A 13255-nucleotide genomic window follows, 5' to 3' on the forward strand; every position below is an offset into this window, starting at 1 on the left:
AGTGGCCGGATCTCAGCTCACTGCAAGCTCCGCCTCCCGGGTTTACGCCATTCTTCTGCCTCAGCCTCCCAAGTAGCTGGGACTACAGGCGCCTGCCACCTCATCCGGCTAGTTTTTTGTATTTTTTAGTAGAGACGGGGTTTCACCGTGTTAGCCAGGATGGTCTCAATCTCCTGACCTCGTGATCCACCTGTCTCGGCCTCCCAAAGTGCTGGGATTACAGGCTTGAGCCACCGCGCCCGGCCCATTATTCCTCTTTTATAGATGGGTAAACTGAGGTGCAAAGTTAAAGTAACTTGTCCAAGGTCATACATTTAACAAAAGTCAAAGTTACTTTTGTTTTTAATCTTTAAAAGATAAGGACTCAGCCTGGGCATGGTGGCTCACGCCTGTAATCCCAGGTAATTGAGAGGTTAAGACATGAGAATCACTTGAACCCAGGAGGCAGAGGTTGCAGTGAGCCAAGATCACACTACTGCACTCCAGCCTGGGTGACAGGGTGAGACTCCATCTCAAAAACAAACAAACAAAACAAATAAAAGATAAGGACTCTTTCTTCCCCTTGTCTATATTTTTGTTTTTGTAGAGATGGGGTCTTGATATGTTACCCAGGCTGGTCTTGAACTCCTGGCCTCAAGTGAAGTGATCCTTCCACCATGGCCTCCCAAAGTGTTGGGATTACAGGCGTGAGCCATGGCACCTGACCTATCTTTTTTTTTTTTTTTTTGAGACAGAGTCTCACTCTGTCGCCCAGGCTGGAGTACAGTGGCACGATCTCGGCTCACTGCAACCTCCGCCTCCCAAGTTCAAGCGATTCTCCTGCCTCAGCCTCCCGAGTAGCTGGCAGCTGGGATTACAGGTGCCCGCCACCACGTCTGGCTAATTTTGTATTTTTAGTAGAGATGGGGGTTTCATCATGTTGGTCAGGCTGGTCTCAAACTCCTGACCTTGTGATCCGCCAGCCTCAGCCTCCCAAAGTGTTGGGATTACAGGCGTGAGCCACTGTGCCCAGCCAGTTCTTTTTTTTTTTTTTTTTTGAGACAGAGTCTCACTCTGTCACCCAGGCTGGAGTGCAGTGGCCGGATCTCAGCTCACTGAAAGCTCCGCCTCCCGGGTTTACGCCATTCTCCTGCCTCAGCCTCCCGAGTAGCTGGGATTACAGGCGCCCGCCACCTCGCCTGGCTAGTTTTTTGTATTTTTTTTTAGTAGAGACGGGGTTTCACCGTGTTAGCCAGGATGGTCTCGATCTCCTGACCTCGTGATTCGCCCGTCTCGGCCTCCCGAAGTGCTGGGATTACAGGCTTGAACCACCGCGCCCGGCCTCTTTTTTATTGAATGTTTTTAATTTTTTAAAATCCTGCCTCTAAGAAAGCTTTGGCTTGATTTTTTCTTTCTTCTTTTTTTTTTTTAGAGACAGGACCTTGCCCTGTCACTCAGGCTGGAGTGTAGTGGCTTGATCATGGCTCACTGCAGCATTGACCTCCCAGGCTCAAGCAACCCTCCCACCTCAGCCTCCTGAGTAGCTGGGACTACAGGCGCAGGCCACTACACCTGGCTAATTAATTAATTTTTTTTGTTGTTATTTTTTGTAGAGATAGGATTTCGCCTGCTTGCCTATGTTGGTCTGGAACCCCTGGGCTCAAACAATCTACCTGCCTTGGTCTCCCCTTTTATAGGGGTGGGGTCTTGTTATATTGCTATGGGCTGGTCTTGAACTCCTGGCCTCAAGAGATCCTTCCGCCTCAGCCTCCCAAAGCACTGGAATTACAAGCATGATAATGTTATCACATCTCACATGTGGACAGAAGTTTCTGAATAAGTATCCTGGCCAATGTCATACACTTGGTTTTCAGGATCTGTCCCAGGCAGCTGGTCCCAAAGTCAGCCCTTAATCCTCACATCACTCTGCCTCTCTGGGGTGGTGGGGTAGGTACATGCACACCTGTCCCATCTCAGACCCCAGGCACTGACCCTATAACCAAGGCCCTGCTCACTGGATGCTCCCAGAATGGCTCTGGTGACCCCAAACCTCACGGATGGAGAGTCAGAGGATGTGGGGTGGTTCTTACCTTGACACGTGTTCTCACTCTCATTCTTGAATGTTTTTGCCCCAGAAACAAGCTCATACCCCGGGTTGCACACGCAGTGGTAGCTCCCTTCCGTGTTCCTGCAGTCCGAGAATTTTCCGCAAGACACTTTCGACGGTGACGCACACTCATTGATGTCTGGAACACAACAGGACAGGGAGTCACCTCCCAAAGATGTGAGTTCCGTCAGGGCAGAGACCCCCGTCCTGACTCCCCAGCATGGGGCCTGCTGCTTAGTATCTTTTGGAAAGAATCCTAAGTTGCACTGCACAGGCTGTGCTGCAGCTGGAGCAAGCCATTCCTGAAGACCACCCTTGATCTCAGTTCTTTGGCTGGCATCCTAGATTTGGACACAGTGAACACAGCTGAGATGGGGGATGAACAGGAAGCTCCACATCCCCATCCCCAGTCTTTTTGTAGAAATTTAAACCCCATGGCAGCCGGGTGCAGTGGCTCACGCCTATAGTCCCAGCACTTTGGGAGGCTGAGGTGGGTGGATCCTCTGAGGTCAGGAGTTCGAGACCAGCCTGGCCAACATGGCGAAACCCTGTCTCTACTAAAAATACAAAATTAGCCGGGCGTGGTGGCACATGCCTGTAATCCCAGCTACTCAGGAGGCTGAGCCAGGAGAATCGCTTGAACCTGGGAGGTGGAGGTTGCAGTGAGCCAAGATCGGGTCACTGCACTCCAGCCTGGGAGACAGAGTGAGACTCTGTCTCAAAAAAAAAAAAAAAAAAAAAAAGGCAGAAAAAACTCATAGCCAGAATGTACCCCTCCCCAGTCTTAAGGGTAAACTGAGGCACAGACTCCAGTTTCCTAAGCTCCCAGCTTCTCTCTCCCCAGAAAGCCATGCCTATTCACTTCTTACTTCTCCCCCTTCATATTTTTCCCTTATTTCCCCCTTCATTCCTCCCTCCCTCCCTTTCTTTCCCTCCCTCCCTCTCTCTCTTTTTCTTTTCTTCTCTTTTTTTTTTTTTTTTTTTTGAGACAGAGTTTCGCTCTTGTTGCCCAGGCTAGAGCACAATAGTGCAATCTTGGCTCACCGCAACTTCTGCCTCCCGGGTTCAAGCGATTCTCCTGCCTCAGCCCCCAGAGTAGCTGGGATTACAAGCATGAGCCCATGTGCCACCATGCCCGGCTAATTTTGTATTTTTAGTAGAGACGAGGTTTCTCCATGTTGGTCAGGCTGGTCTCAAACTCCCGACCTTCCGAACTTCCCGACCTCAGGTGATCCACCCGCCTTGGCCTCCCAAAGTGCTGGGATTATAGGCATGAGCCACCCCGCCGTGCCTATCTCCCTCCCTTCCTTCCTTCCTTCCTTCCTGCCTGCCTGCCTGCCTGCCTGCCTCCTTTCCTCTCCCTTCCCCTCCCCGTACCCCTCCCCCTTCCCCTCTCCCTCTTCCTCTCCCTCTCCCTCCCTTTTCCTTTCCCTGAGACAGGATCTCACTCTGTTGCCCAGGCTAGAGTGCAGTGGTGCAATCATAGCTCACTGTAGCCTCAAATCCTTGGGCTCAAACAATCCTCCCGCCTCAGTCTTCTAAGTAGCTGGGACTCCAGATGTGTGCCACCACGCCTGGTTATTTTGTGTATTTTTCATAGAGACAGGGTCTCGCCATGTTGCCCAGGCTGGTCTCAAACTCCTGGCCTCAAACGATCTGACCACTTCAGCCTCCCAAAGTGCTGGAATTACAGGTGTGAGCCATCATGCCTGCCCTCTTTGTCTTTTCTCTGTCCATGATGATAGTCTGGAAGGTGAGGCTGTGGCCCCTAACAACAACCTCTGTCCCCCACTGGCACTGGGCAATGCCTCATAATCTCGGATGTACCCTGCGCTGCCCTCAAGCCTCTGTACCGTCACAAATCTCCGTGGGGGAGGTGAAGATCTCAGATGAAGAGCTGAACCCTGGATTGCAGCGACAGGCGGTGGCGCTGACACATGAGGAGTTCTCAGGGCACCACCGGGCACAGTCTGCAAGAGCAGGGAGCATGGTCAGAAGGTGAGGGGCAAGGGGATACACAAAAAGGGGGCACTGAGGGAGATGGGGCAGGGCGCTGAGTTTCCCGTGCACGAGGCCTCTCTTTCTCTGGGATGAAGGGGGATGGGCGGGGGTCCAGGGCCCTCCCCAGACTCTGGCTGTGGACTGTGTTTTCTGCTTCCCAGCAGACTCACCCCTGGAGTCCTGGGTTTCGGCTCCCAGCAGAGTCAGCCAGACACAGAATGCTGCAACAGAGAAAGGAAAGGGGGTCAGAGGGAATCCCAGGGTGGGAAAGGAGGCGTAAAGGTGATGCATTTTGGGGAAGGAGGATGCTGACCCCTCTCAGGTTCAGATCCTGCCCGTTGTTCAAACAGAGTGGGCAGATGTCACGTCCCACTCGGATGCTCAAAGCCAAAGAGTCTGTCACCCTGCCCCATAGGGGCTTTTTTTAATTGTTTTTGTTTTTGTTTTTGACACAGGGTCTCACTTGGTCACCCAGGCTGGAGTGCAGTGGTGCAATCATAGCTCACTGCAGTCTCCAATTCCTAGGCTCAAGCAATCCTCCTGCCTCAGCCTCCCAAGTAGCTGGGACCACAGGTGTGCACTAAAAATTTTTTTTTTTTTTTTTTTTTTTGAGACAGAATCTTGCTCTGTTGCCCAGGCTGAAGTGCAATAGTGTGACCTTGGCTCACTGCAATCTCTACCTCCTGGGTTCAAGTGATTCTCCTGCCTCAGCCTCCCAAGTAGCTGGGATTACAGGTGCCCGCCACCACACCTGGCCAATTTTTTGTATTTTTAGTAGTGACAGGGTTTCACCATATTGGCCAGGCTGGTTTCAAACTCCTGACCTCAGGTGATCTGCTTGCCTCAACCTCTGAAAGTGCTGGGATTACAGGCATGAGCCACATTTCCTGACTCAAAAATTTTAAAATAATTTATCATGCCAGGTCAAAACATTAAAAATACTTTTTTTTTTTTTTTTTTGAGACTGAGTCTCACTCTGTCGCCCAGGCTGGAGTGAAGTGGCATGACCTCGGCTCACTGCAAGCTCCACCTCCTGGGTTCACGCCATTCTCCTGCCTCAGCCTCCCGAGTAGCTGGGACTACAGGCACCCACCACCACACATGGCTAATTTTTTGTATTTTTAGTAGAGATGGGGTTTCACTGTGTTAGCCAGGATGGTCTTGATCCCCTGACATTGTGATCTCCCCGCCCCGGCCTCCCAAGTGCTGGGATTACAGGCATGAGCCACCGCACCTGGACTAAAAATAATTTTAAAAATTATTATTATTATTATTTTTTTTTTTTTTGAGACGGAGTCTTGCTCTGCCGCCCAGGCTGGAGTGCAGTGGCCGGATCTCAGCTCACTGCAAGCTCCGCCTCCCGGGTTCACGCCATTCTCCTGTCTCAGCCTCCCGAGTAGCTGGGACTACAGGCGCCCGCCTCGTCGCCCGGCTAGTTTTTTTTTTTTTTTTGAGGTGGAGTCTCACTGTCTCCCAGGCTGGAGTCCAGTGACCGGATCTCGGCTCACTGCAAGCTCCGCCTCCCGGGTTTACGCCATTCTCCTGCCTCAGCCTCCCCAGTAGCTGGGACTACAGGCGCCGCCACCATGCCCGGCTAGTTTTTTGTATTTTTTTTAGTAGAGACGGGGTTTCACCGTGTTAGCCAGGATGGTCTCGATCTCCTGACCTCGTGATCCGCCCGTCTCGGCCTCCCAAAGTGCTGGGATTACAGGCTTGAGCCACCGCGCCCGGCTTAAAAATTATTTTACAGACAGAGTCTTGCTCTGTTGCCCAGGCTGATCTTGAACTCCTGGCTTCAAGCAATCCTCCCACCTCAGCCTCCCAAGCTCGGCTTGGGGGTGGAGTTTCAGGAACTGAGAAGTAGGGAAGGGCCATGAGCCTGGAGGGGGTCTCAGCTCCAGCTGCCACTCTTCTGACCTGGGGTGTGTGGGGAGTGGCTAAGAAAACAGACAGTTCAAATCCCAGACAGTGGGCCTCTCTGCCTCAGTTTCCCTCTGTAGAACAGAGATGATGATGGCACCCACTCCCCAGTGTAGTATGTGTGGGAATGAACCACATGACTGCTGTCTGGTGTGCCTGAGCATTTACTGCCATCTTCATTTCTTCTTCTTCTTCTTTTTTTTTTTTTTTTTTTTTTTTTGAGACAGAATCTCTCTCTGTCTCCCATCTCCCAGGTTGGAGTGCAATGGCACAATCCTGGCTCACTGCAACCTCCACCTCCCGGGTTCAAGCAATTCTTCCGCCTCAGCCTCCAGAGTATCTGGGATTACAAGCACCCGCCACCAAGCCTGGCTAATTTTTTTGTATTTTTGTAGAGATGGGGTTTCACCATGTTGGCCAGGCTGGTCTTGAACTCCTGGCCTCAACTGATCCTCCCGCCTTGGCCTCCGAAAATGCTGGGATTACAGGTGTAAGCCACCGCGCCCAGCCTGCTATCTTCATTTCTTTTTTCTTTTCTTTTTTTTTTTTTGAGACAGAATCTTGCTCTGTTGCCCAGGCTGGAGTGCAGTGGTAGGAACTAGGCTCACTGCAAGCTCCGCCTCCTGGGTTCACACCATTCTCCTGTCTCAGCCTCCCGAGTAGCTGGGACTACAGGCGCCTGCCACCACGCCCGGCTAATTTTTTTGTATTTTTAGTAGAGACGGGGTTTCACCGTGTTAGCCAGGATGGTCTCGATCTCCTGACCTCGTGATCTGCCGGCCTCAGCCTCCCAAAGTGCTGGGATTATAGGCATGAGCCACCGCGCCCGGCCTCTTTTTTTTTTTAGAGACGGAGTGTCGCTCTGTCGCCCAGGCTGGAGTGCAGTGGCCGGATCTCAGCTCACTGCAAGCTCCGCCTCCAGGGTTTACGCCATTCTCCTGCCTCAGCCTCCGGAGTAGCTGGGACTACAGGCGCCCACCACCTCGCCCGGCTAGTTTTTTTGTATTTTTTTAGTAGAGACGGGGTTTCACCATGTTAGCCAGGATGGTCTCGATCTCCTGACCTTGTGATCCGCCCGTCTTCGCCTCCCAAAGTGCTGGGATTACAGGCTTGAGCCACCGCGCCCGGCTCTTTTTTGTTTTTGTTTTTTTAGACAGAATCTCGCTCTGTCGCCCAGGCTGAAGTGCAGGGGTGCAATCTCAGCTCACTGAAAGCTCCACCTCCCGGGTTCACACCATTCTCCTGCCTCAGCCTTCAGAGTAGCTGGGACTACTGGCGTCCGCCACCACGCCTAGCTAACTTTTTGTATTTTCAGTAGAGACAGGATTTCACCATGTTAACCAGGATGGTCTCCATCTCCTGACCTCGTGATCTGCCTGCCTTGGCCTGCCAAAGTGCTGGCATAAGCCACTGCGCCCGGCCTGCCATCTTCATTTCTTTTGGTAAAAATGAAGACGTGGTCGGGCATGGTAGCTCAGGCCTGTAATCCCAGCACTTTGGGAGGCTGAGGCAGGCGGATCACTTGAGGTCGGGAGTTCAAGACCAGCCTGCCCAATATGGTGAAACCCCCTCTCTACTAAAAATACAAAAAATTAATTGGGCATGGTGGCAGGTGCCTGTTATCCCAGCTACTTGGAAGACTGAGGCATGAGAATCACTTGAACCCGGGAGGGAGAGGTTGCAGTGAGCCGAGATCATGCCACTGCACTCCAGCCTGTGTGACAGAGCAAGACTCTGTCTCAGAAAAAAAAAAAAAAAAAAATGACGGCGTTGGATCCCCCAGGCTCTAAGATGCCCTGGACCTCCACACTTCCTCCAGGGACACAGGTGCATACACACCACACCCACAACCGCCACCAGCCCTGGCGGTCTGTCCTGGGACCCAGTGGTGATATTTCACCCCCTGGGCGCCCTCCCACAGGAAGACACTGTGGCCGCCTGTTGGGGTGCACATGGAGTGGCGGTTCCCAGCGCTCAGGGAGTTCCCCCTCCCAAGCCATGTCCTGGGGGACCCTCCTCAGATCACCAGGGGATTCAGAGATGGGGACCTAGGGATCTCCTTGCTGTTCATTAGAGAGATAGAGACAAAGAAGCAGAGGTGGAGAGAAAATAGAGATTAGACAGAGACAGAGAGAGACAGGAAGAGAGACAGAGGGAGAGAGAAAGAGACAGAGAGACAGAGGGAGAGAAAGAGTCAGAAAGAAAGAGAGACACAGAAAGAGAGACAGAGACACAGAGAGAGAGAGAGACAGAAAGACAGAGAGAGAGGGCTGTGCATGGTGGTTCACGCCTGTAATCCCAGTACCTTGGGAGGCTGAGGCAGATGGATCACCTGAGGTCAGGAGTGTGAGACCAGCCTGGCCAACAGAGATACTGAAACCCCATCTCTACTAAAAATACAAAAAATTAGCCAGGCGTGGTGGCACGCACCTGTAATCCCAGCTACTGGGGAGGTGGAGGCAGGAGAATCGCTTGAACACAGAAGGCAGAGGTTGCAGTGAGCTGAGATCCTGCCACTGCATGCCCGCCTGGGCAACAGAGAGAGACTCTCAAGAAAAAAAAAAAAGGAAAGAAAGAAAGAAAAAAGAAAAGAAAAAAGAGAGAGAGACAGAGAGACAGAGGGACAGAGAGGAGAAAGGAGACAGAGCTGGAGAAAGAGAGAGAGTGAGACACAGGAGCAAGAAGACAGCTAGAGAAAGAGAAGACAGAGGAGACAGAGACACGGAGAGATGGAGAGAGACAGAAATTACATGGCGAAAGAGAGAGGTGGAGAAACAAGGGGCCCATAGAAAGCAGGAGAGGAAACAGGAGGAGATGGGACAGAGAGAACAGTGGGGCAGAGAGAGAAACAGCAAGGAAGAGAGAAAACCATGAGAAAGGAGGGTGGATGGAAACAGAAGGGAAGGGCGGGGGGAAGGGAGGGCGTTGGGATCTGAGCAGCAGGTGGGGCCCACGGCGGGCTGGGAGGGGACGTCCAGTCCCTGACGATCTGGGAATCCTGGGGACCCCAATAATCTGGGAGACCTGAAGGGGGGTGTCGGGCAGAGGGATGGGGACCAGGACAACGGCTGGGCATGAGTCACTTCCTGGGCCTAAGGGAAGGAATGACTCACCACTCATTTGCCCCAATTCAACCCTGGAGGAGCTCCCAGGGGAATTTTGGGGTCTGTTGTTGTGAGCAAAGCTTCAGAGGGCGGGTGTTTGGGGTGCGGATTGGAGGTCCCCTAACCACTCAGCCCCTGTGTTCAAATTTCGTACCCCTTAGGTGGGTGGAAGGCAGAGATCCCCACTCCCACCTCCACACTCCTTCCAGCTGGGTTAAACCCCGCTGCCCAAGCCCATGCTCCCCGCTTCTGTCAGGATTCTCCTCTTCCTCCTCTCTGGCCACAGGGCTTGGCTAGTTCCTCCCTCAGCCAGAACCCAGTTCCTCTTTGCAGAACAGACCACAAAATGACCTCCCCTGGCAGGACAGGATCTAGGCAGATTCATCTCCAACTCCCAAAGCCCCAGGTAACTCCTTTAAAGCTCAAAACCACTCTAGGAGGCAGGGGCTGTGTTGATGCCCATTCCACAGATAGAGAAACTGAGGCCTGGAGCCCAGAAAAGGATCAGGAAGAATCCAATGAACAGAAGAGGCTGGGGAAGGAGGAATTGAGGGACTGAGGTTCCCAGGGCCTTGGGCAGGGTTCCATTGTGCCCCATCCCCTCTGCATGGGCTGAGTTCTCTACTCCCACCGTGAGGCTACAGGGCCTGGCTGCCTCCATCTGGGGCCTTGGAAGTTGCCCAAACAGAAGCCGGGAGAGAAGCTGCTGTTCTGGTTTGAGTTTCATCTGGTTTGCATTCTCTGGGCTGAGCCCTAAGCAGTCAGTTTCCTGCATAGAGATCCTGGGGTGAGGGGCGGGGCAGTCACTCCTCCTTTAGGCTTCCTCCTAAGGACTCCCAGACAATTCCCCAGACCTACCAGCATCTTACCATAATTTAATAATCATCATAATTTATTCTTTATTCACTTATTTTGAGACATGGTCTCACTGTCGCCCAGTCTGGAGTGTAGTGGCGTGATCTCGGCTCACTGCAACCTCCACCTCACCTCCCAGGTTCAAGTGACTCTCCTGCCTCAGCCTCCCGACTGGCTGGGATTATAGGTGCCTGCCACCATGCCCAGGTAATTTTTGTATTTTTAGTAAAGACAGAGTTTCACCATGTTGGCCAGGCTGGTCTCAAACTCCTGACCTCTGGTGATCTGCTGGCCCTGGCCTCCCAAAGTGCTGGGATTACAGGTGTGAGCCATTGCACCTGATCTTATTATTTATTTATTTATTTTTTTTCGAGATAGGATCTTGCTCTGTCACCCAGGCTGGAGTGCAGTGGTGCAAACATAGCTCACTGCAGCCTCAACCTCCTGGGCTCAAGGGGTCTGGGTCCTCCCACCTCAGCCTCCTGAGCCACTAGGGCTCACTAGGACAGGCACATGCCACCAAGCCCGACTAATTTAAACACATTTTTTTTTGGCTGGGCACGGTGGCTCATGCCTGTACTCCCAGCACTTTGGGAGGCCGAGGCGGGTGCATCACTTGAGGTCAGGAGTCTGAGACCAGCCTGGCCAACATGGTGAAACCCCGTCTCTACTAAAAATACAGAAAAAAAAAAAAAAAAAAAAAAAAAACAACTAGCCGGGCATGGTGGCAGGTGCCTATAATCCCAGCTACTCGGGGTAGGGGCGCAAGGCAGGAGAATAGCTCAAACCCAGGAGGCGGAGGTTGCAGTGAGCGGAGATTGCACCATTGCACTCCAGCCTGGGCGACAAGAGCAAGACTTTGTCTCAAAAAAAAAAAAAATTTTTTTTTTGGTAGAGACAACATCTCAATATGTTGCCCAGGCTGGTCTCCAACCCCTGGGCTCAAGAGATCCACCTACCTCAGCCTCTCAAAGTGCTGGGATTGCAGGCATGAGCCACCGTGCCCAGCCAACACTTTTAAAATGCTGTTTACCTGATTCTTACTGTGAACCAGGAATAGTTTGTGTCCTAACTCACTCAACCCTTAAAACAATCTAAGATGGAGACGGGTTGTGCTCCATTTTATAGATGAGAAAAGTGAGGCGCAGAGGCTCTCTGACTTGGCCCAGGTGACACAGACAACCAGGGCATGGAACCACTGGGAAGCCAGGTCTTAGCAGCTGCCCCCACCAGGTGTGCCTCCAAGAACCCCAAGGTGGGCTCTTGTCTCTCGCTTTCGAGCCCAGGGCGGGGTGCTGAGCTGACACCTGCCACCTGGGGCTGGCCCAGGGAAGCTGTGTCCCTGTGGTCCGGGAAGTTCTGGGTTTTGCCCCAAATGTCATTTCTTCACTCTCTTTGTTGCTCTGTTGCTTAGGCAACGAGTTACCCTGATAACCGTTACAGTCACCTTGGGTGGGGCGGGAAAGGGAGTCCCCAGGAAGTCACAACAAAAATCAAATTCAAACCCACAGCCAGCCAAAGTTCTTTCGATCCACAGCTGAGCCCCAGCCTGGTCTGCGGGGAGCAAGAACTGGGGACTCTGGGGCTGCCCCTGCTGCTGAGACTGCGAGGGACAAATTGGGGGTCCCCTGCAGTGGAGAAGTCCTGGCCTCTAGCTTCCCCACCCCCGCCCATGTCCTTCTATGCGTTACATTAAGCACGGCGGCTCTCAGGGTCCCAGCACTCACTTTTTGCCCCTTTCCTTCCCCCGTGCCTCAGTTTCCCCTCTTAGGGAGCAGATGCCAAATTGGCTCCAGTAGAAAGCTTGAGGATACCTCCGGCAGAGTAGCAGGCTCCGAGCGCACCCTGGAGTTCCTGCCGGGGTGTGGGGGTGTCCAAGCACAACCAGCCCCTCTCCCCATGTGCCGAGCGTGCCTGCTTGACCATGTGGCTTCCTCCGTCGCAGGCCCCACAGCCACCAGCGGCGCCTCCCGTTTCTCAGACGCAGCCAAGGGTACCGCTGGAGCTTCCTCGCCCCTCCCAGCGGGGCCCCGAAGTACTTACCGAGAAAGACGCGGCCTCCCATGGTTCGAGCTGCCGGCAGGAGCGGCAGGGGAAAGAGTGAGTGGGACAGGTCTGTCCTGTCTCCCCAGGCTGGGCAGCTCTGCGGGCTGCCCCGTCTCCTCAGCCTGGGTAGCTGTGCGGACTGTCCCGAGGCCAGGACTTTATGAAGGAGGTGGGGCGGACAGCTGCTGGCCCAGAGCCCTCCCCGGAACTGGCGGGGCAGCTGGAAACCAGCAGGAAAGTGCAATAAAAACACAGACCCAGGGGCGCTGCAAACACACACACACACACACACACACACACACACACACACACACACACACACACACTGCACTCCCTCAGCAAGAATGAAGTGCAACCTGCCTTCAAAAACCCTCCGCTGGAGTTTCCACCATGTGGCTCTGACGAACCCTCTGGCCTCTGTGTTCGGGCTGGCTGCTCTGGAGGGGAAGGTGTGGCAGCCGGGTTGGGCGGCAGGCCCCAAGCCTGGGGCCACTTGGCTCTTCCCTGGGCAGGCGCAAAGGGGCCTTGTCAGAAATAGCTCTGGGCGCCCAAGCTGGTGGGGCTCGCCCTGTGCCCAGCGCTTTGGCATACCAGAGTTGGCAGAGCCAGTGTCTCAGCTGGCAGAACCTTCCCCTGCCATTTCCCAGATGAAGAAACAGGCCAGGTGCAGAGGCTCACACCTGTGATCCCAGCACTCTGGGAGGCCGAGGCAGGAGGATCGCTTGAGCTCAGGAGTTTGAGACCAGCCTGGGCAACATGGCGAAACTCTGTTTCTACAAAAAAAAAAAAAAAATTATCCAGGCTGGTGGCAGACATCTGTGGTCCCAGCTACTACTACTCAGGAGGCTGCGGCAGGGAGGATCACCTGAGCTGGGGAGTTTGAGCTGTGATGGTGCCACTGCACTCCAGCTTGGGTGATAGAGTGAGATCCTGTGTCAAAAACAAAAAGACAGAAAGAAAGAAAACTGAGGCATTACAGTGTCCACAGAGGAGACCAGGAAGGAAGAAGGGCCCTTCCCATGCCAGGCAGCGCCAAGAAGAGAAGCTTCACTGCACAGAGCAGACCCCCCCCCACCCGGATCTTTCTGGTCTTTCTAAGTCAGTTTCCCCTGTGGGAAACTTATATTTCAGAGGCCCCTGGGCACTTCGTTAATCAACAGAGAATCATGTGATAGGCAGGTTCTTTCCTTTTTGGATAAATCACATGATTAGCTTGTCTCGCGAGCTACCTAATAATTTTTTT

The 13255-nt window shown here is 53.2% G+C and overlaps 1 protein-coding gene across 6 annotated transcripts in view; it reads right to left on the reverse strand.

The window, feature by feature from the left end:
* The window catches only part of ADGRE5 (adhesion G protein-coupled receptor E5), a 29446-nt gene extending 17247 nt beyond the window's left edge, over positions 1 to 12199 (reverse strand). For 2 of the 6 annotated variants that reach the window (XM_010361578.2, XM_010361575.2), the window contains exons 1-4: positions 12010 to 12197; positions 4258 to 4308; positions 3940 to 4056; positions 2070 to 2225 (exon numbers count right to left, since the gene is read on the reverse strand). In XM_010361578.2, coding sequence (XP_010359880.1) covers positions 2070 to 2225; positions 3940 to 4056; positions 4258 to 4308; positions 12010 to 12031 — 346 coding nt within the window. In that variant the 5' untranslated portion in view covers positions 12032 to 12197. Of the gene's footprint in view, positions 1 to 2069; positions 2226 to 3939; positions 4057 to 4257; positions 4309 to 12009 lie in introns of all 6 variants that reach the window. The other 4 variants (XM_010361580.2, XM_010361576.2, XM_010361577.2 and 1 more) reach the window with 3 other exon arrangements.
* Positions 12200 to 13255: the final 1056 nt, after the last annotated feature.

The sequence above is a fragment of the Rhinopithecus roxellana genome, chromosome 8, assembly GCF_007565055.1.
Source record: "Rhinopithecus roxellana isolate Shanxi Qingling chromosome 8, ASM756505v1, whole genome shotgun sequence".
NCBI lineage: Eukaryota > Metazoa > Chordata > Mammalia > Primates > Cercopithecidae > Rhinopithecus > Rhinopithecus roxellana.